Here is a 22,505-nt window from a genome sequence, read left to right on the forward strand (position 1 = left end):
GTGCCAGCAAATCAGGTGCCTGCTGCGTCACAAGTGTGATAGCTGACTGAGTTTGTATCTGTTACTTTTTATTAAGTATCTGGTCACTTGCTACATACAAATGCAATTACAAAATTTTGTAAAATATTGTAAATCACTGTCCATAGATGTTAAAGTTAAAATACTTAAACTTAGAAACAGTAGAAAAGAACAGAAGAAAGGGTGTGCCTGTCCAGTCCCCCAGTCCAACCACAGGCCTATCAGTCGCAGGCAATCCAGTCTGCCTCTCCATCCATCCTGATCCAATGATCTCTCTCCATCATCCTCCTCATCCTCCATCATCATCCATTATCCACCATGAATTTATCACCTCCAACCACCATCATTTTTAATCATTTTAATAGTCATTTATCCAGTCCAGCTCCAAACAATTTATCCAAGTTTAATAGTCACATGACTTTTCCTAAGGACTTCAATTTATTTGTAGCCTATAGCTGTTTTTATTTTTTTATTTGTTTTTTTTCTAGTTCTTGTATTATGTTTTTATGTACCTCTTTATGTATTTCATTTTATCACTCATGACTTTTCCTTATATGTCCTCTGTCATTCACTCTCTCTTCATCACTTTTTCTCTCTAGAGTCCTTAATCATTCCTCTTTCTCTTCTCTCCCTTTCTCTTCTCTTTATCTCTTTTCTCTTAACCTTTTCATTCTTTCCTGCTCTTTTTTTTCTCTTTCTTTTCTTTTTTTTCTTCTTTTGCCACAGATTTCGAGAGTATAGAACATCTTTGGTAGGTTATATAGACCACATAATATTCTCTATTATATTCTCTATAATAATATATTCTCCTTCTTAATCTCTATTTCTCATTCCTTCTATCCATTTTTTTTTTTTCTTTTCTTTTCACTCTGCAGACTGCTTCAGAGAACTATGCATGAGATCTTAAGATCTTTTCCCCAGATCTTTTCATGAAAGTTGTGTAGTTTTCCATCATGTTATATGTGTTTTTATTTTTTTGCATTTTTTTTTTTTTATTTGCATTTTTTCAATTTTATTTTTTTGTTTTTTATTGTTTTTTCTTTTTGCTGCCATTTTGTTTGTTTTCTCTGCTTTCTGCTGAGTAGTTAACTCTTTCTCTTTCTTCTTAATCTTTACTATTTTCCACCTCACTGTTATTTTTCTTACTTTCTCAGATGGATTGATTTTGAATAGGATTGAATTAGATAGGATTGGTCCTAGGGGGAACACCACCATTCCCATCATTTACACTTGTTACCATTCCTCCTACAGAATTTCCCTGTCCTTTTTACCCTTGTCCAATCCATGAAAGGACCTTTCCTTTTATCCCATGACTTTTCCTTTTTTTTGTCTTTGCCTTTAAGCCTTGTCAGAAACTTTTTTTGTGACTGGATAGTACACTTCCTCCACACTGTGTCCCTCCTTCCCCCTTGTCCACATGTTTGTTGACCCTTCAAAACCCTTTAAAATTATTAGTAAGACAACCAAGTTTATTTTTATATGTTCTATTTTTTTTTTTTTTTTTATTTTTTTTATTTGTATTTTTTATTTTTAATTTTTTATTGTTTCATTTAATTTGTCTGTTAATTAATAGATCACCCCCTCTCACCTGCCGAAATATTTTAGTTCCCTTAGCTAATATTAGGTTACATTAGTTCATTTATTAGTCAAACAATTGCAAAACGAAGTTTTAAAAGTTTAGGTTATTAGTTTTAGTTTTTCACATTTTCTTTCTTTGAGAGTTCTTGAACTTCTTGGTGTGAATGCCATCTGGTCCAGTGACTGTTTGTTATGAGTTTATTCATTAATTCCACTCCCTCCCTCACTCACTCTTCCACCAACATGTGACCTCAAGTTGAGCCCCTCCAAGTTAATCTCCTCCTATCATCTCATCCGAATGATGGAATCATTTAGTTTCTGAGGCTCTCCATTTTCTTTTTCCATCTTTTCCTTTTTTCTTTTTTTTTCTTTTTTGTTTTCATTGTCAGTTTTCCAGCTTTCCTGCTACTGGCTTCCTGGCTTCCTTTTTTAAAAATATTTTTTTTTTTTTTTTGCTTTTCTTTTTCTTTAAACTTTTCTTCTTCTTTCTTCTCTTTTATTTTTCTCTTGCACTCTTCTTCTTTTGGCTTTGTTTTTTTACCTTGCCTTCTTTTGACTTCCACTTTTTTTTTTTTTCTTTTTCTTCTTTTTCTCTTTTTTTTACTTTTTTTGGTGTTTGTGGCTCTTTTTTTTTTTTTTTTTTTTTTCTTTTTTTCTATTTTTGGGGTTTAGTTTGGCCTCTTGGTGTCTTTAAAAGTCTTTTACTTAACTTGCAACATTGCACTTTTTTCAATGTACCTTTTTTTTTTTGTCTAACTAACCCCTTCATTTTTTTTTCCTCCCCTTTCCTTTTTGAAATTAAGGCCACAGTGTTGGGGCAGTTGGTTGTTTCTCCCCACAGGGATGTTGGATGTTGATGTATTATGTATTATGGTCACTATTTCGGTCCTGCTATAGTTACCTCTTGGACCAGCTCCTGCACTCCACTCAGGATTAAATCTAGAGTCGCCTCGCCCCTTGTGGGTTCCCGTACCAGCTGCTCCATGAAGCAGTCATTTAAAGTATCGAGAAACAGTCCAGTGCAGTCTGTTGATGAAAGCCTTGACTCAAACCTATTGGGGATTTAAGCTATCATTCAGTCCCCTGTATTCACTGAGAAGTCTAGGAACATACAGTGGTAACTGTGTACATTACTGATGTGCAAGTCTCTTGTTCACTTTTTAAGGGAGATGGGTGAGTTCCTGCCATTCTTTTTACAAACTTTCATTTGTACTAATCTGCCATGACTCATGACAGGACACAGGCAGAAATCTCACAGGCTTTCAAGTTGAATCTGACATTTCTGTAGGCCATTACCAGACACGCTGCTAATCCCACTTAGCAGAATGGCACGTAGATGCAACAGCATTACACGGCATCCAGGAAATCCAACACCTTTTTGCTTTCATATTTTGGTTGAAGTGGGGAGGCAGAGGGACCCAGTATCAGAACAGGTTTCGAACATGATCCTTCCTTTCCTCCCACCATCTTCCTGGCTGTGTACAAACAGTGGTACTTTTCGTGTGAGTAAAGTTACTCAAATTTGTAAGTGTTTGTAGGATCAGGGCTGGTTTACAGTGAAAGAAACAGGCTGAAGGGTTTTCCAGTCAACATTGTGGGGCATTAGTTTGCTCTGTTTAAACCCTTTACATAGTCTCACTTCCATAAAGTTTCCATCCCATCCTCCACTAAGCACAGCAGCATGAACCCCAAAGCTAGTCTCAGTCTTGCATCTCTGAGTCTTGCATCCTTTATAATAGGATTGGATACTCTTTCAGCCAAACAACTGAACTAACCTCATTTTTACTAGATACCTGATATTTTCCCAGTGATAGAAAACAATGCCTTGGTCATCATGACTTTTGCTTCCGTCCAGTGTAGTGCTTTCTACTGGAAATGTTAATTCCTTATCCGGACCAGCCACCGCTACTGGAGGACTGTTATTTTCTGTAAAAATATTTTTTAAAAAAAACAACATATTTCCTAATCAGTCACTTGTGGGGGTTATCAATCATTGGGGCCATTTTTAATGAATACAGAGATTTAGATTTTATATGATAAGCTGCACACACTTGCTCAAAGAATATAAAGGCAAGGATCCCCAGGGTCTGGTTTATAAAAGAGTCTGCAAGATCCTCCAGGGTGTTAGTAAGTAGTTCTGCAGAAACCCTACAGTGGGACAGATTCTGTCTGGCATTTAAGGGAATGCTCAGAATGGGGCAGAGCATGTGGAGTTCTCCTCTGCCCCCCAAGTGTCATTTTTACAGTAATTTTTCCTGGCACAATCACACTTAAAGAGCTTTTGCATCTTCTCATACACAAGATTTAAAAAGGCTATGCCCCATCAGCGTTGGGGTATTTTTTCCTACTTTATCTGTGTTCCACTTAAATATTCTCCTAGTGGTCATGTGGGGTCAGATTCATCCAGCCCTGTGGAAGTCCACTGACTTCCACTAACATGAATATGGCCCTTGATTATAAAAGAAGGAATCTTGAGCCAGATCTTAATCAGCAAAATGCTTTTGACTTCAATGGAGTTGTGCCAATTTACGCCAGCTGAGCATTTAATATGGAAATGGGTTTCCTATGATTCTTCTTTCAATCCTTGCTGTTACAGTTAGGTCACAGTCACGATCCCATTTCCCAGGATATTGGGTCATCCTTAGACCAAAATTTTCAATTTTAAAGGCACAGACATGGGCTGCATTTGAGATTTGTGTTCCTGATCACCGCAGTAAACAGCTGTAGTAGAGCTTTACTGCAGCGTGGTCATCTGCATTGAACTCTACTCTATGTCTACATGGCAATTCAAAACCTGCGGCTGGCCTGTGCCAGCTGACTTGGGCTCACGTGGTTCAGTCTATGAGGATGTTTAATTCTGGTGTCAACATTTGGGCTTGGGCTACAGCCCAAACTCTGGGACCCTTCCACCTCGCTGGGGCCTAGAGTCTGGCAAATGCATTACCCAGAGAAAACCTTCATGAACATCTGATGAGACCTAGACCATTTGGGGTGTCCACCAGTCAGCTTCAAATCCAGAAGATAATTGGAAAGGGGAATCTTTGAATATTCATAGTGCAGTTTTCCAGCAACACTTATCGAGCAAGCCTATTGAGAATTCAAACCACAAAAGGAATCCTGAAGGTGAACTGCAGAGCAAAACAAAAATTGAGTGAAGCACTGATTTATGTGCCGAACGACCTCGCTAAGCGGGCTGGCTGTGCAGGAAATTCAGCACAGAACTGCATTTCAACTTTCTAAAAGTCTGTTGTGCTGAATGCCTTATGCAGTCTGCTTAGTGGGAGCTTTCAGCACAGACAGACGTGCTCTAGTCTATTTTTATTTTGTACTTTGCTGTTCACCTTTAAAAGAAAAAGCAAGAGAGTCTTTGATGCAGCAACCATTGGATATTCTGTCTGCCAGCTGAGAGATTCAATGCAGAAGCGACACAGGTAAACAGGGCCCTCAAGAACAGCTGTAATTATGATGGTGATGTATCAGCTACAAAGCTAAAGCTGTTTCCAGTCTACCTACCAGGCTGTACAATCACAGTGACCTCAGCTGTGGACCGCTGTCTTGCTGAGTCTGTAATAGTCAGCTGAAATGTATAATCTCCTTCCTGCATTGCAGATAACTGGAGGTATGGAGTCCGCACTCCCTAGTCATTCGGTAAAACAGAGGATTATAGGAAATGAAGAAAGAAAAATAAAAAAGGTACAAAATGGTCTAAACAATACAACTTAGTATAGTAGCCAACTAACAGTTTTAATTCATAACAATAATAAATATTTTGTCTGCTCAAATGTGTCTCAAGGGAAAAATAGATTTAAAAGCAAATTTCAGATACACTATTCAGACTCTCTTATGCAAACAAACAGTAGTATTTCATTTGTAGTCAAATATAAAATTTCTTATTTTGCTATAATTGCTGATTGTTTTGAAAACAATGGCAATGAACAACAATAATTTCTTGTGGAGCACGTGTGACATTTACATTCATAATTAACAAGTTAAATTATCATCATTATTATTACAACTTGTTTCATTACCTGGCGGATATGTCTTTTTATTTAAACATGGCAAAGCTGTTTAAATGTAGTATTTGTAAAAAGAACAGCTTCTCTCAGTTAATATGAGCACACAGTTTAACTAAAATGTCATTAAAATGCAAAAACAGATCTGATTGTATTCATATTGGGAAAATAATATAGGTTTGGGTATCTATTTAATATCAATAAAATACATCTTATAACATTATATTGTGTATTGTACATTATTGATATTTTCACTAGAAGTGAAAGAAAATATTTAGAATACAGAAAGACCAAATCCTGGGCCCACTGAAGTTAATATCACTAATATCATAATAAGTTATGTCACTGACTTTAGTAGGATCAGGATTTGGTCCTAGAGGTAAATTGCCCATCAGGTACTCTCTCATAATGCCCACCTCACAATTAATGGTTATCTGATATTTAAATATAAATGTGTAAAGGGCCCATTATAGCTCACCTCCCAGCCACCATATTAATAAGTGATCATTTGTGGCTTCATAACAATGCCTACCATAGCAAATTATGATGCAGCACCACCTATGTCTTTGAATACAGATGTCATTTAAAACTATATAAAGTGTAATTTTTTATTATTAATTAACCAGAGCTCATTTCTGTACTAAAAATCAGCTACTGGCAAATGCAACAGTCCTCACATCCTCAGCTTTGTAGCCACGAAGACTATTCCCAGTTCTTGAGCAGAAATTGTAACATGCCCTCGCATTTCAGCATTAGATAATTGATGAGCCCCTTAGACTTATTAAGCCAGTGTCCCATTCACACAGGGGAGTTGCTTTGAGCTGTAGTAACTCCCAGAGCTATAGTTACAGGTTGCACAGACACCCAATTTCTCAGACTTAGAGCTTGTCTGCACAGTTTCTGTACCACTGAATCAATTTAGAAATCAATATAGCTAAAATCAGTGCAACCTTCTATTATGAACAGTTATAGCAGTAGAAAGCTGCTTATATGAATGGGAATAACTCCGTCCATATGAAGGGTTTGTACCAATTTAATTATAATCAGTTTCTAAACTAATATAATTATAGTGATACAAAAACAGTGTAGGCAAGCCCTGAAACATCCTCATTTTCAACATGGACAAGCCCACGTATCCTTCAAAAGCGGTTTCTGTGGTTCAGCTGATCTGGAAATTAAGTCAGTCAACTCACTGCAGAGTTAAGATCTGTGGCCTTGCAGAGTGCAAAACACCCTGGATAATCTTCATTAAAGTGAGTTCTTAAAAGGGAAACAGCCATAAAAATTAATAGAGTAAATTGGCTTAACTTTAATATGACTGTACAATTTTACTGAGAGCGGAAGATACTATTATGATGAATGTTGAGGGACTGAAGCTGATGGATCTAAAAGCTGCATTCTATTCATGACAAATGTAATGAGCAGCTAAGCTTATTTTTGGAGTGAGAGAGCTGAAACAATAGGAGCCACCACACAAACGATAGGCCACATGCCAGGCTGGTCAGAAGCTGATCTATGTAGGTGGAGGGGTTTCACTGAGGACTGAATGCAAACATAGGGGGCTGGGTATTGTTTGGTGAAGTCCCCTCTCTCTCTGTGGGAGAAGCAGCCAGCAAGGGAAGCACTGGTAATGTGTGTTAGAAACCACAATGGGGCTGGAGCAAGACCATGGCTGGAGCAGACTAAGGCAGGTAGGGGAAAGTTCTAAGCCCTGGAGTGACATTAAGCAGACTGAGTACTGTTCCTCCCGTGAGGCATATATACCTGCCCTGAAAGTCACCAGGCCAGTTCCTGGCTTGTGGATTGGCTGGAGCCTAGCAACAGAATGACTCATCAGTGCACAGGGCCGGCTCCGGGCACCAGAGCAGGAAGCAGGTGCTTGGGGCAGCCAATGGAAAGGGGCGGCACATCCAGGTCTCTGGCGGCAATTCGGCAGCGGGTCCCTCAATCCCTCTCGGAGGGAAGGACCGGCCACTAAAGAATGAAGCAGCATGGTAGCGCAGCCGCCAAAGTGCCGCCGATCGCGGCTTTATCTTTCTTTTTTTTCCCCCTTCTTTGCCGCTTGAGGCAGCAAAAAAGCTGGAGCTGGCCCTGTCAGTGCATGAGGCTTAATCAGACTCTAGTTTAGGGATGACTCGTCACCTGACAATGTGGCCCTGAAAGAAAGCCATGTGAGAGTGGGCAGAGTGCTGTCTGGAAAGAGATTTGGAAATGTGAACAAAGAAACGGTCCTCTGATCTGTCCCTACTGTGTTCAGGGAAACAGGACTTTGCGTACATTCTTTGTACATAAACAGGATTGCGTCTAAGAAATACCTGACTCCACCATCAATTTCTCCTCCTAATGGAAACAACTTGCAAGACCCTGAATGCTTGAGTCAGAAGGGATAATGCTGCTGTTAACAGCTGGATCCAAGGAGAGAAATTGGGAGCTAGTATTCCTGTTGAACCAGGAGGGAACAAATAATGGAGCTGCTCACAGAAATCAAAGATGGCCAAAATAAATTAAAACAACACCAAAAGGAATAAAAACAAATCTCCAGACTCTAAAAAGAATTTAATACAAGAACTGCATACTTTGCATGAGTCAAAAGGAGTAACAATATGTTTTAAACAACAACTAGCAAATGTGGTGAGTGACAATTTCTAGGTATTTATTTGCTGAAATTAGAAGCAAAGATAAAACAAGCTTTTGATATTAAACAAGAAGTAAGCTTACCTGCATTGCTACTACTTTGCCTTTACTTTTGGGGCTAAGTGACCACTCGTAGCTGACAATCTCATGATCATCACTGCTCTGGTTTCCGTTCAGTGTGATGAAGTTTTGGGGCAAAGTTATTGCCTGATTTGGTCCTGTGTTGGCAATGGGTGGGTAATCCACTGGTTTGTTGACTGTCAGAAATGCAATTGTGGAGTTAGCTGCTCCATCTGAATCAATTACTGTTAACCTACAGGAGGAAGGAGGATATTGAAAATCCATTAGTTTGGATTTCTGCCAAGTTCTGAGTTCAGATGCCCATGTTTCTCCTGCAACAGGAGATGGCAAAAATAACACCTAAAACAAAGCAAAGTCAAGAGCACTTTCCCACCCTGATGTAAAGTGTTTCTAATGTGATCAATTGCTACAAAGGAAATCCAGATTCCTAAACTCAGGTCTTAGGTAAATGATGCGGAAACAATTTTCAAACACTGCCTTGCACTATACTGAAAATATACCTGAATTTTTTAAACTCTCCCTGTTCTGGACCACAGGTGAAATTTTGACTCCATTTAAGTCAATGGCAAAGCTCTCTGACTTCAGAGACAATATTTCATCCCAAATCCCAAATTACTAACACTTATGAGTAAGAACCCAAGGATTTAGCTCCCCATCTAATTCCTGTTAATAACTGAAGAAAAGATTGTTTGAGAAGTTCTGAAATTAGATACCAGACACAGCAGAGGTGAAGTAATTTAGGTTCATAGTGCCCTCTTTTTCCTTTGTGGAACTAAAATTATTTACTTTAGTGGGGTTTAGCATCATCCAAAATTTTTGAAGACAATGTTAATGGAAGCTAAGTCACAATACTAAAACAATGAAGTTATATTACTGCTAACAACAAAATGGAAATTCCATTGTACGTTAAATTACGATTGAGATATAAATCTACAAGTGAATGAAATTCTGAGGTAAAGCTACCTGGTTTAGGCATTTATACTGTGCTCCTCACTGGAGTATCAGAACACATCTTTAACTGAGCTCAGATGAACTAGCAATTGACTGAGCCCTCAAGGGTCAACTCTCACACTCTACAAGGCAGCAGGAAAGCTGGGAGGGCAGACAGAGACACACACCCTGTGTGTGAGAGAAAAAAATGCACATTTCTCCTTTCAGTAGCTGACCCCAGGCTTAAGTTAATTAAATCAGCTTGCTGAGACCGCGGCTACTGCCTACAACAGGGGTCGTCAACCTATGGCACATATGGCAAAGGTGGCATGCAAGCCGATTTTTTATGGCACAAGGGACCGGCTGAGCCGCTCAGCCTGCCGCTGCTCTGGGGTTCCCGCTGCTGGCCCCTTCCCAGCCGGGGTCCCGTCGCCGGTCCCACTCAGCGCCCACTGCTGGCCTGCCGTTCCTTCCCCCAGGCTGGTAGCGGGCTGAGACCCCAGCTGGCAGGAGCTGGTGGTGGAAACCCCAGAGCGGCGGCGGGCTGACCCGCTCAGCCCACCACCGGTCTGGGGTTCCAGCTGCTGGCCCCTTGCCAGCTGGGGTCCCCGCCGCAGCCCCACTCACCTTGCTTCTGGTTGGAGTTCCAGCGCAGGCCCCCTGCCAGACAGGGTCCAGACCTCCGGCCCTGCTCAGCCCTACCAGCCGCCAGCTCCACTCACCTCAGTTGCCGATCTGGGGTTCCAGCTGGTTAACAACTGATCACTCAGAAGCCCGTGTGCAGCTTAAAGTATCCAAATACGTGCCGCCAGACATTGGAAAACTCAGCAAGGAAAAGGAAGGGCAACGATCACACTAAACTAATAAGATCTGCATTTTAATTTTATTTTAAATAAAGCTTCTGAAACATTTTGAAAACCTTCTTTACTTTACATATAACAGTACTTTGGTTATATATTATAGACTTATAGAGATACATTTTAACATATTTTAGAAGGTATTATCGGCACGCGAAGCCTTAAATTAGAGTGTATACATCAGGGGTCGGCAACCTTTCAGAAGTGGTGTGCTGAGTCTTCATTTATTCACTCTAATTTAAGGTTTCGCGTGCCAGTAATACATTGTAATGTTTTTAGAAGGTCTCTTTCTATAAGTCTATAATATATAACTAAACTATTGTTGTATGTAAAGTAAATAAAGTTTTTAAAATGTTTAAGAAGCTTCATTTAAAAATTTAAAATGCAGAGCCCCCCAGACTGGTGGCCAGGATCCAGGTAGTGAGTGTGCCACTGAAAATCAGCTTGCATGCCGCCTTCGGCATGCGTGCCATAGGTTGCCTACACCTGGTATACATGAAGACTCGGCACACCACTGCTGAAAGGTTGCGGACCCCTGGCCTAGAAGCTCCCTCCTTCATGTGTCCCCCCTGCTCTATGAAGGTTGCGGTAAGCAGGGTGCAGGAGCAGGGGGGAGGGGGAGACACCCTGACATTAGCCCCCCTCTTCCCCCCTTCTACTCCCAGCGGAGACTCCAGGCACCAGTGCTCCAAGCACGTGCCTGGGGTGGCAAGCCGCGGGGGGCGCCCTGCCGGTCCCTGCGAAGGCGGCAGTCAGGCAGCCTTCAGCAGCTTGCCTGTGGGAGGTCCGCCGGTTCCGTGGATTCGGTGGCAATTCGGCGGCGGGTATGCCGAAGCCGTGGGACCGGCAGACCTCCCCGCAGGTGCGCCACCGAAGGCTGCCTGACTGCCGTGCATAGGGCGGCAAAAAAGCTAGAGCCGCCCCTGCTTCCCCATACACAGGGGTGGCTCTAGCCATTTCGCTGCCCCAAGCACGGCAGCATGCTGCGGGGGGCGCTCTGCCGGTCGCCGGTCCCGCGGCTCCGGTGGACCTCCTGCAGGCGTGCCTGCGGATGCTCCACCGAAGCCGCAGGACCAGCAGACCCTCCGCAGGCACGCCTGTGGGAGGTCCGTCGGAGCCGCCAGCCGCCCTCCTGGGGACTGGCAGAGCGCCCCCTGCGGCATGCCGCCCCAATCACGCGCTTGGCGTGCTGGGGCCTGGAGCCGCCCCTGCCCATACAGCAAGCAGGAGTCTCTGGAAGCAGCTCCAAGGCAGAGGGCAGGAGCAGCACATGGCAGTGCGGGGGAGGGACAGCTTCTGCACAGGGAACTTAGGGGAACGGGGATCTGATAGGAGGGCTGCTGATCCACCCTGGTTCCAACCACTCACCAGCTAGCCACAACAGGCTGCTCTTCCTGCAACTAGCAGTGGACAAAACAGGCAGCTGCCAAACCACATTACAAGGGAGCATTTCACAACTTTAACCGAGCATGGTCCCTAATTGATCAGCAACTTAACATCACAACAAGGTTAACTGGACTTTAAGTGAGGAGTTCCTGTACTTCAGTTTCCCCACCTGTACATGGGTATAATAAATGGTCACCTAACATAGGTCTTTTGAGACAATTCATTATTGTATGAAGAGCATTTTAAGATCCTTATTCAGAAGGCATTCTAGAAGCATCCCCAATATGGGCAATGGGTCAATTTCCAGCCTCATTTACACCCCTGAGAATATGGAGTAACTCATGAAGTCATTAGAGCAACTCCAGACTTCCATCTGCATAACTGAGAACACAATATGGACCTATATGTCAAAGCAAGTATTAGCACACAAAGCTTGCCCAGAGCACCACACTTTACACACATGTACGTGAACTCTAAGTTCCAACACCACAATGATATTATGTTATTAGGCAATTTTATAACAATTGATTTTATATCAAATGTAGGGCTCGCATTAGCAGGCAAATCACCTGTTGAAGTCCGTGACAGTTCTGCCTACAAAGGGAGTGCAAGATTGGGCCCTAAACTAAAGGTTTCTAGAAAATGGAGAATTTATGATACTGAACAAGCACTCAGAATTACAGTGGCAATCTCTGCTGTTGCACAGAAACCTGGATTGGCTCCAGTTTCAGCAGGCTATGCTGGGGGGCAAATGGTAACAGTGAAAAGGCTTTACTGAAGAAGTTAATGATTCTTGCAATATTGACTCACCAGAGTGCTTGGCAGTGATGAGTCTCCTAATCCCATTCTGTCTACAGTTAGTTCTAGAGCAGGACTACAACAGCTGACTACAGAGAGATACCAAGGACACTTGCCAACTTGTGGAAAGAAAAATAATGAAATGAAAATAGTCTCTCCTCAATTATAGAAAACATTGGGGCGGGAGGGGTGTTGAGTTTCTGATAGATCATTTTGCATAACACCACGCTGCAAAGCAAATTTTGATTTGCTGCAACATGTCAGTCTTGTGAAATCCATGTAAGTGTTTCTGCATTATCCTACTCCCTCAGATTCTGCAACAAGCTAAACTGAGGGGAATAATTAGCCAAAGACGTAGCCCTCTGTTTGAGGAGGCAAACACCACCACAAAGAATATTGTTTATTATTTGTATTTCCGTAGCACCTAAGAGCTCTAGTCATGGACCAGAACCCCAGTGTGCCAGGCACCGTGCAAACAGAACAAAAAGCTGGTCCTTGCTCCAAAGGATATACAAAAAGAAAAAAACATCTTGAATTAAAATCATGATGTGAGGCTTGAAACACAGGAGGAGGGAAAGCAGCCCACTTACCGGAAAGTGTAATTTCCGGGAACAAGGTTAGACAAGTGCAAAACAGGCGTGTCAGCTGATGCCTTCTGTTCTCGCAAGGGACCTTTAATTTCCTCCCAGTGGTAACTTAGTATCTTAGTGTCATCTCTACTTTCTACACCAATTAAAGAAAAAATACCAGCGTCTAGTATTAACACAATGAATATTAAAAACTCTCATACTAAGAAACTTTAATTGGTTTTCTATATTTATCTTTTCAGACGACATGTTCACATACACGAATACCCAGAGCAATCTCAATTTGCTGACAGGTATTAAACCACAACACCTGACCCACAGCAGTATTTCCCTATACTTAGAATAAGATAACTCCTGGTTATGTTGAGGTAAATGTTGATTTTTTTTAAATGGCAACGAGTCTATAAATATGTAAGTGTATAATACAGCAATTACATTTAGGAGGGGGTATATTTAGCTTCCTTATTCCATTTTAAAAGGGAAAAAAAATCATGAAAGGATATAATATACCAAAAAGAGACCATAGGTAAATTCCACTCCAGCACTTAGGGTAGCTATCTATTTAGACTTCAATCCCCATTAAATTTTAAAATATGTGAGTATTTCCATTGGCTCGTGTTCAATGGGACTACTTGTGCATGTAAAGTTAAGCAAGTATGGAAGCGTTTGCATGATTGGGGCCCAAGGGTTGGTGATTAAATAACACCAATAAAAAGAGAAAGAACGGCTCAGATGATGATGAAGAAGAAGAGTGACATTCAACACAAAGCAGAAGGAGCAAAGGCAAGCTTTCCGAAGGCTCCTGCCTAACTCAATACTGGAGCTGTGAAGAGTAAGAGCAGCTAGGAAAGTGGTTGTAGAAGAGGTCTCAGTATCCCCTACGTTACATGGAGAGATTTCCATACTGGCCCTGAACAGATTGGCATGACGGATGACAATGGGATTGGGAACTGGAGGAAGGACAGGCTATGAGATTAGCATGTCCGTGGGTCCAGTGGCCCCCAACACACTGCTCAAGTGGAGAAGCAGCTGAGGGGGCTGCACCAGAGCCCTGCACCCTGCCCCCAAATTGGAGGATGCATTTCATCTTCCCAGCCTCCCCATGCAATTTGATTATGTGAAATCTGATTGTCTGAGCTTTCTGTGGGTGAAGCGAGTAGAAGGAAAGAAAAAGGGTGAGAGCTCAAGAATGGATTATTCCATAACGAACTTCATTCAGCCTCACATTTTATACATGTTCAGCTTGATTATCTCCTGCCATGAACCTTGTTTAGTCATATATGCCCTCATTCAGCAAGGTACTTAAACGCATGCCTAACTTTAACCACATGAGTAGTTCCATCGACTTCAGTGGGACCACTCACATGCTTGAAGTTTGGCATGTCTTAAGGACCTAGGTGGATCAGGAGCTTATCCCTGTGCAAAGTGATTGTAAAACCACCACCACCAGTGAGAGTGAATGAATGCTGACTTGATAGCATTCCCCACTCACATTCCCAAACATAAATGACTGCAAAGTAGTGGAGAATTAAGGTCAAAGTCTATGCCCATGTTGCTTTCCACTTGAAAATGGATCTAGAGAGAGAAGCTTTCATATTTTAAAAAAATAAAGGTAAACAAAAACTAGAACAGAAACGATGGGGCTCAAATTTCCTGACAAACATCATAACCAAGTGTCACTTCATCAGCAGGACAGAAATAGAGGATGTAATGTTATAAACATATAATACTGAGGCTCTTATATAGGATATGCTGGAGATGGTGGTAATAAATTCAATTTACCATCCATAAGAAACAACAACATTACAATTCTATATAAGGATCATAGCATAAAAACAGAGTTGCCCAGTACATACGACTGCCATCAATGAAGGTAGAAGTTGTAGGCAAAGACACCTCCTGTGCGTTGGGGGAAGCAACTGCCACGGGTGGTTGGTTTACTCTGACTGCTGTGTGAAAAAGAGGAACAGAAAACTACGTTTAAAGACGACCTGTGCATAGAACTCTATTCTGCTGAGATTGCTATCTGCCAAATCTATAGGCAAATCAACATCCAACCAGTGAGCAGGAAGATTAATGCTTAGGCAGTGGGGAAAATAATGGAGGTTGTGTGTGAAATCAGATAGAAACTTTGCACCTAACAGTATATTATTTTCTATGGTGAGAAGCTAAAGAACAGCACTTAAAATGGTGTTTTCTTAAAGAACTATGAGCTAGATAATTAAACAGGAGAAAGTCGCTCAACTTTGCTCAATCTATTGTCTAACACCACCAGAAAATTGATTTCCTGCAAATGTTGAGAGTCACAACGCAGTTTGCTGGATACATGAAGTAATCCATGCAGTTTTGGAGCCATACTGCAGGTCAGTAAAATAACAGGCCCTCTAACCTTAATTTTAGGATCCAGACTGCGAGTGATTAGGGAGAAAGAACAATATGCTCATATACCACTACTGGTCCAGATCCTTAGCCAGGCCAAGTCCCCTTTATGCCACTCTAACAACACAAAGTGGATTTAAGGCCACCCCACTGGAGTATCAAGGAATTTCCTTGATGTAGGGGAATGCCCTAGTGACATACAGCTAGCACAGGCAGAATACTTAGAATACCTGCTGTACCTTCTGGGGCACTGTAGGGCAGGGCAGGGGAAAGGATGCTAGGTCAGAGTTCACCATGCTCCCACAGTCCTACACTGGAGACTGTTCCAAATGGCCTAAGTTAGATCAGTGCTGTGGCTGCTTTAACTTGTGGAAGGGGCCAGTTCAGCCCCCAACAACCTCAGCAGCTCATTATTGGGTGGGTGGAAGTGGGGTCTATAGGGAGACAGACAGGTGAAATAAAGCCCCTCTTCATAGGTGCACGGAGCTCTGGAACAGCTTGGGATTCTGCACACTGCACTTAATTCAATTTAGAAAAAAAGTTCCCTGAAGAAATGTGTGGGACTGGATACAAAGGTGTGTGTGGGGGGGAAGTTATTCTTTTAACCCACTAACGAAGCTTTAAAAAGGTGGTAAACGAGCCCTTGTGTTGAAAAATTTAGTCACTATTCCGGCAAACTGATTTACCTGGTTTGACAGTGACATTTACAAATCCTTCTCCAAATGCGTTTTCACCAGAAACAGTCACTTTGAAGGCATAGAGGCCTACTGACAGCTGAAGCATAGAAAAGAGTGTTTCCAGTTACAGGCAGGAATTTCACAGAGATCATCTGAACATTTAAAGATTTGCCCGTCAGACTGTAAACAAGCGACTTGAAATCCAGGCCTCCATCTATAAAGGCATAGGTAATAATTGGAGATATACCAATCTCCCAGAACTGGAAGGGACCTCGAAAGGTCATCAAGTCCAGTCCCCTGCCTTCACTAACAGGACCAATTTTTGCCCCAGATCCCTAAGTGGTCTCCTCAAGGATTGAACTCACAACCCTGGGTTTAGCAGGCCAATGCTCAAACCACTGAGCTATCCCTCCCTCACATGCACAAAGTGTGCTGGTTGTTGCCCAGCGGTGGGGATTGAGAAGGAGCCACTTAAGACACATTTACTTTGCCCTAAAAAGGAGTTCTCAACCAGGGGTCTGAGGCCCCCTGGTGGGCCACGAGAAGATTTCAAGGGGTCCGCCATGCAGCGCCAGCATTAGACTCTCTGGGGTCCAGGGCAGAAAGCTGAAGCCCCGCCATCCGGGGGTGAAGCCAAAGCCTGAATAATTTAGCTTCCTGGGGCCCCTGGTGGTGTGGGGTCCAGGGCAGTTGCCCCACTTGCTACTTCCTAATGCTGACCCTGGCTTTGATATGCAGAAAGCCAGTTGTTGTGGCACAGGTGGGCCGTGGTGTTTTTAACAGTATGTTGGGGGGGCCTCAGAAAGAAAAAGGTTGAGAACCCCCTGCCCTAAAAGATCATCAGACACCTCTGAAAAACTTTATATGCCTAGTGAAGACTTTGACATGGGCAAAGGAAACAAGGGAGCCTTGACAGTTGGTAAAACAAGAATAAACTTCTCTGTGATGCATAACTTATAAATTAGAAAGACAGGAGGGTCCCATTTCACTACCACTATAGCTCACCAACTTTTTCTTTCTGTTGAGGAATGTTAGGTCAGATCCTCAGCTGATGTAAACTGAACATGTAACAGCTCCCTGGTCTTCAGCAGAGCTCTGCTGATTCACATTAGCTGAGGGTGTGGCTTTTTGGATAGCAGTTAGAATTGATTTATAAACCAACAGTCCTAAAGCCAATCTGATAACATGCTGAGGGAAGCACAACTGAAGTACTCATACCAAATCAAAGATGCCTCCAATGCAGACTGAAAAAATCTCATGCAGCGGTTATGAGAGTGAAAACAACAAGGAGTCCTTGTAGCATCTTAGAGACTAACAAATTTATTTGGGCATAAGCTTTCGTGGGCTAGAACCCACTTCATCAGATGCATGGAGTGGAAAATACAGGAGCAGTTATAAACACATGAGAAGATGTGAGTTGCCTTACCAAGTGTGAGGTCAGTCTAATGAGATAATTCAAATTAGCAGCAGGATACCAAGGGAGGAAAAATAACTTTTGACGTGGTAATGAGAGTAGCCCATTTCAGACAGTTGACAAGAAGGTCTGAGTAATAGTAGGGGGAAATTAGTATTGGGGAAATTAGGTTTAGGTTTTGTAATGAGCCAATCTCGCTTACTTGAGAGAGTTTCAGTGTCCGTGAACGCTTCCGCTCCATTTCACCCTCATAGTCAGCAGGGTGACTGATCAAGCTCCACTCATAGCTGTAGGCTCTTTCTGGGAGTGAAAAATTGTACAGTACTTATTAGCCTTGCCTTCAATATAAACAACTATACAGACATATGGGGAAACAATGAAATGAGGTTGAATGTCTACAATGCAAAATAATATAGTCAAAAACAATGACTTAATAAAAACGTCAGAACTACTATATTGGGTCAGACCAATGGTCCACTTAGCTCAGTATTCTGTCTTCAGACCATGGCTGATGCCAGATGCTTCAGAGGGAATTAACAGAACAGGGCAATTATCGAGAGATCCATCCACTGTCATCCAGTCCCAGCTTCTGGCACTCAGAGGCACAGAGACACCCAGAGCATGGGGTTGCGTCCCTGACCATCTTAGCTAATAGCCACTGATAGATATGTTCATGGGGGATAGATCAAATTCTTTTGTGAACTCAGTTATACTTTTGGACTTCACAACATCCCTAGGCAATGATTTTCACAGGTTGACTGGATGTTTTGTGAAGAAGTACTTCCATTTGTTTTAAACCTGCTGCATATTAACTTCATTGGGTGACCCCTGGTTCTTGTGTTATGTGACAGGGGTAAATAACACTTTCCTATTCACTTTCTCCACACCCTTTATGACTTTATAGGCCTCTCCCATATCCCTCTTTAGTCGTCTTTTTCTAAGCTGAACAGTCACAGTCTTTTTTAATCTCTCATCATATGGAAACTGTTCCATACCCCTGATGAGTTTTGTTGCCCTTTTCTGTACTGTTTCCAATTCTAATATCTCTTTTTTTGAAATGGGATGACCAGAACTGCACTCAGTATTCAAGATATGGGCGTACCATGAATTTATAGTGTGGCATTGTGATATTTTCTGCCTTATTATCTATCCCTTTCCTAATGGTTCCCAACATTGTTAGCTTTTTTGACTCCTGCTGCACATTCAGCAAATGATTTCAGAGAACTATCCATAATAACTCCAAGATGTGTTGCTTGAGTGGCAATAGCTAATTTAGATCCCATCATTTTGTATGGATAGTTAGGATTATGGTTTTCCAATGTGCATTACTTTGCATTTATCAACATTGGGCAAGAAAATGGCAGATGAAATTCAGTCATTCAGTTTTGTGAGATCCCTTTGTAATTCTTCAGGCAGCTTTGGGCTTAACTATCCTTGGTAATTTGTATCATCTGCAAATTTTGACACCTCACTGCTTACCCCTTTTTCCAGATCATTTATGAATATGTTGAACAAGCTCAAATCCTTCTGGGACCCCGCTATTTACCTCTCTCCCCTGTGAAAACTTCTGATGTTTGAGTCTGATCTGAACCATTGCTCCATATAGTATGTGTCAAGCTGCTGCAACATGCTGTAACTCGGTGATATGACAGTGGGGGGAGAGGGTGTAAATCAATGGACTCTACAGGTATTTTAGCATGAATATTTACTCTCCTCACTGTCACTGACACCAGCTCCTGACCTGTCCTGGTGCTAAATACTCATGCACAAATAATTCATTCTTTGCACCAGGAGCAGACAGCATTAAGAAAAGTTCAGCTTAGTGTTCTCAGCCTAAATTTGTTTCCAGCAGATATTGTAAGTGGACACATTAGTCCAGATCCTCCCTAGTGTAAATTGGTGTAGCTCCAGAAGAGGAGAAGAGAATTAATTAATGTGCATGCTCAACACAAAAACCACACCCACTAATCATAGCATCATCGACTTTAAGGTCAGAAGGGACCATTATGATCATCTAGTCTGACCTCCTGCACAACGCAGGCCACAGAATCTCACCCACCCACTCCTGTAACAAACCCCTAACCTATATCTGAGCCACTAAAGTCCTCAAATTGTGGTTTAAAGACTTCAAGGTGCAGAGAATCCTCCAGCAAGTAATCTGTGCCCCACGCTGCAGAGGAAGGTGAAAAACCCCCAGGGACTCTGTCAATCTGCCCTGGAGGAAAATTCCTTCCTGACCCCAAATATGGCGATTGGCTAAGACCTGAGCATGTGGGCAAGCCTCACCAGCCAGACACCCAGGAAAGAATTCTCTGTAGTAACTCAGATCCCAACCCATCTAACATCCCATCACAGACCATTAGGCATATTTACCACTAATAGTCAAAGATCAGTTAATTGCCAAAATTAGGCTATCCCATTATACCATCCCCTCCTTAAACTTATCAAGCTTAGTCCTGAAGCCAGATAGGTCTTTTGCCCCCAATGCTCCCCTTGGAAGGCTGTTCCAGAACTTCACTCCTCTGATGGTTAGAAACCTTCATTTAATTTCAAGTCTAAACTTACTGATGGCCAGTTTATATCCATTTGTTCCTGTGTTCACATTAGTGCTGATCTTAAATAATTCCTCTCCTCCCTGGTATTTATCCCTCTGATATATTTATAGAGAGCAATCATATCTCCCCTCAGCCTTCTTTTGGTTAGGCTAAACAAGCCAAGCTCTTTGAGTCTCCTTTCATGAGGCAGGTTTTCCATTCCTCCATTAATCTCTAAAACCCCCTTCGAAATGCCCCTCCGCAGCTGGTGCCCCAGAGAACTGTCTCTGCAGATTAATAGGGAAAGTTCTGCCCCTTAGGTCCCCTCCTAGCTCTGGCTGGACATACAGCCTCAAAGCCAAGCTGTGTTCATGTGTCAATATTTTATGTCTCTTTGTTTGAAAACATTGTTAAATTCACCTGTCGAGGGTGGTGGCACAACAAAGGCATTGAGTTCAACTTCGTTTTTTGGTAGAGTCACCTGTAAGTTATCTCCGGCTGACACCACGAGTTCTTTTACTGTAACTGAAGAAGATAAAAGTATTACATCTTTAAAAAACAGAATAAGGGGAAACGGATTTGAAAAAAATTGTAATAGGGATTGCATATTTATTGTACATCATCTGACAACTTTCTGGGGAAAGAGTTACATTTTCTTGATAAATTTGATTACGGATTAATCTTCTCTCACCAGCTTACACTTGAGAACGGCTCCCCCTGAAGCTGAAATCAGAATTAACTCATTTTTGTTTTAAATCGATGTTTGTGATTTTTCCAGTATACCATGTACGCTTTGAACACACAAAAATCATAATTTTCCCCCCACAGTACCAATGTGTTTTTCCTTAATAAAAGTATGGAGATTTGGGACACTAAAGGGTAACAGTGGTGAATTAGATAGGACATGTATGAGAACCTGAACATGGCTGCATTCAATCTATGTGTAGTTTTTCCTCAAGTTTCCCAGTCACTAGCTTTCCATTTCCATCAGATACCTATAGAGGGAACATACGCAGCAAACTAAGGGCCACATTTTGTCTAACCCTGTAAATGTGCACTACAGAAAGAAGAGAGTAAAAGGAAGCCTCCTCCAGCCTCCAAACCCCCCATACATGATGCTTCCAGAAAGCCATTGCTCATGTTTCCCAAGTACAGACCAGGAACCAAATTAGCAAATTAAGAAGCAGTCTAAATCTCGAGAGGCACAGCCAGGCAGACTCGGAGAAGTCAGTTCCTGCAGATCTGCTAGCACCCGGAGGTCAATGCTGACTCTTTTTACAGGTAAGTGCTACTGCTGCATGCACTCTCCCTAGCATGCCCTGAGGCACTCTTTTTCTGCAGGATGCCTCTGATTGCATCTGCTCTGCCTCTATAGCTCTACACAGACCACCAAACCCAACTGTGTCTGTTGTGCTTAAAGGCACAATTCAGCCCTAAATTCAATCAAATGTGTTCTTGAGTCATCAGTCAAACAGCTCTCCGTGATTCTGATAACAGGCTTCTGAATGCTTTCTAATGCTTTTTGGAAGCATTCCAAAGAAATCACAACCAGCCGAGTCAGAACTAAAAGAGATTACACCAAATAAAGTAACAACACTTACTAATGCAATAAGAGCTCGCTTTTCCACCAACGGTGTACTTTGCCGCAATTGACATGATTAATATGTTATTCATAGCATCACATTTTCAACGTCCATGAAAATAGCAGGAGAACATGGAACACACAGCTTGGCTAACAGGTGACAGTATGCTTTGCATCTTATTTCATGCTGCCCTCCCACTAGGAACAGTCTTCCACTTCTTGGCCACAAAGAGTCCTTCCTCTCTTCCTTCAAACCACTCTTTCATCTACAAGGTCCACAGATCCTTTAACCAATGGGATTTGTATAGTAGTGCACTTTCAGGCAGGGTTAAACAGAACTATATATACCCAGGGGTTTATAATCCTTCCCCAATACTGAGAGACCGCAGCCTGGAGCGCCCTGCTACCAGAGGCTGCATTTGCTGATGCCCAAATGTCATTTGTAAATTTTGAGCAGGTATGCCCAGCAGACCTCATCATCTGGTGCAGAAGATCTCTCAGCCCAGGAAGCTGCTACCACTCCGAGCGAGTGGACTTTGATGCAGGTTGCTGGAGATATTCTTGTCTGAAAGGCTTCATATATGCACTATCCCAACCATCTTGAAATAGTAGATTTTGATGCTCTTTTCTTTGGATGACAGAGAGCAGATCAAGCACAGAATTTGCAAAAGGCCTGTATGCAACTGATTTAGAGCTGGAGGTCTCCACGAACATCCAATGTATGTCAGAACTTCTCTCTTGTGTGGACAGGATCACAATTTCTTCAGTTCTGAAAAACTGAGTTAGTTTTTGGGATACAGGCTGGGTCTCTTTGAAAACCATCTTTTCATTGTAGAATGTGCTATATTGCTTCTCAATAGGTGAAGCCCCAGACTCTGACACTCTCTTGGTGGAGGTGATGTCCATCAGGAAGGCATCCTTGGTGGAGATGAGGGGTTCAAAGGGATGCAGAGTCAGTGCATTAAGAACCACATTGTGGTTCCATGGCAGCACTTGATTAATCTTAAAAGGATGAAGTAAAGGTGCAGCTCTGAGGA

At 42.2% G+C, this 22,505-nt stretch overlaps 1 protein-coding gene across 6 annotated transcripts in view; it reads right to left on the reverse strand.

Annotated features, from left to right (window-relative positions):
* Positions 1–22,505, reverse strand: part of KIAA0319 (KIAA0319 ortholog) — a 75,874-nt gene that overhangs the window by 25,175 nt on the left and 28,194 nt on the right. For 4 of the 6 annotated variants that reach the window (XM_039527003.1, XM_039527000.1, XM_039526997.1 and 1 more), the window contains exons 5-12: positions 20,307–20,411; positions 17,555–17,652; positions 15,948–16,035; positions 14,739–14,831; positions 12,886–13,018; positions 8,328–8,556; positions 5,110–5,233; positions 3,372–3,522 (exon numbers count right to left, since the gene is read on the reverse strand). In XM_039527003.1, the coding sequence (XP_039382937.1) occupies positions 3,372–3,522; positions 5,110–5,233; positions 8,328–8,556; positions 12,886–13,018; positions 14,739–14,831; positions 15,948–16,035; positions 17,555–17,652; positions 20,307–20,411 (1,021 nt within the window). The remainder of the gene's footprint in view (positions 1–3,371; positions 3,523–5,109; positions 5,234–8,327; positions 8,557–12,885; positions 13,019–14,738; positions 14,832–15,947; positions 16,036–17,554; positions 17,653–20,306; positions 20,412–22,505) is intronic. The other 2 variants (XM_039527002.1, XM_039527001.1) reach the window with 1 other exon arrangement.

The sequence above is a fragment of the Mauremys reevesii genome, linkage group 2 (genome assembly GCF_016161935.1).
Source record: "Mauremys reevesii isolate NIE-2019 linkage group 2, ASM1616193v1, whole genome shotgun sequence".
In the NCBI taxonomy this organism is placed as follows: domain Eukaryota; kingdom Metazoa; phylum Chordata; order Testudines; family Geoemydidae; genus Mauremys; species Mauremys reevesii.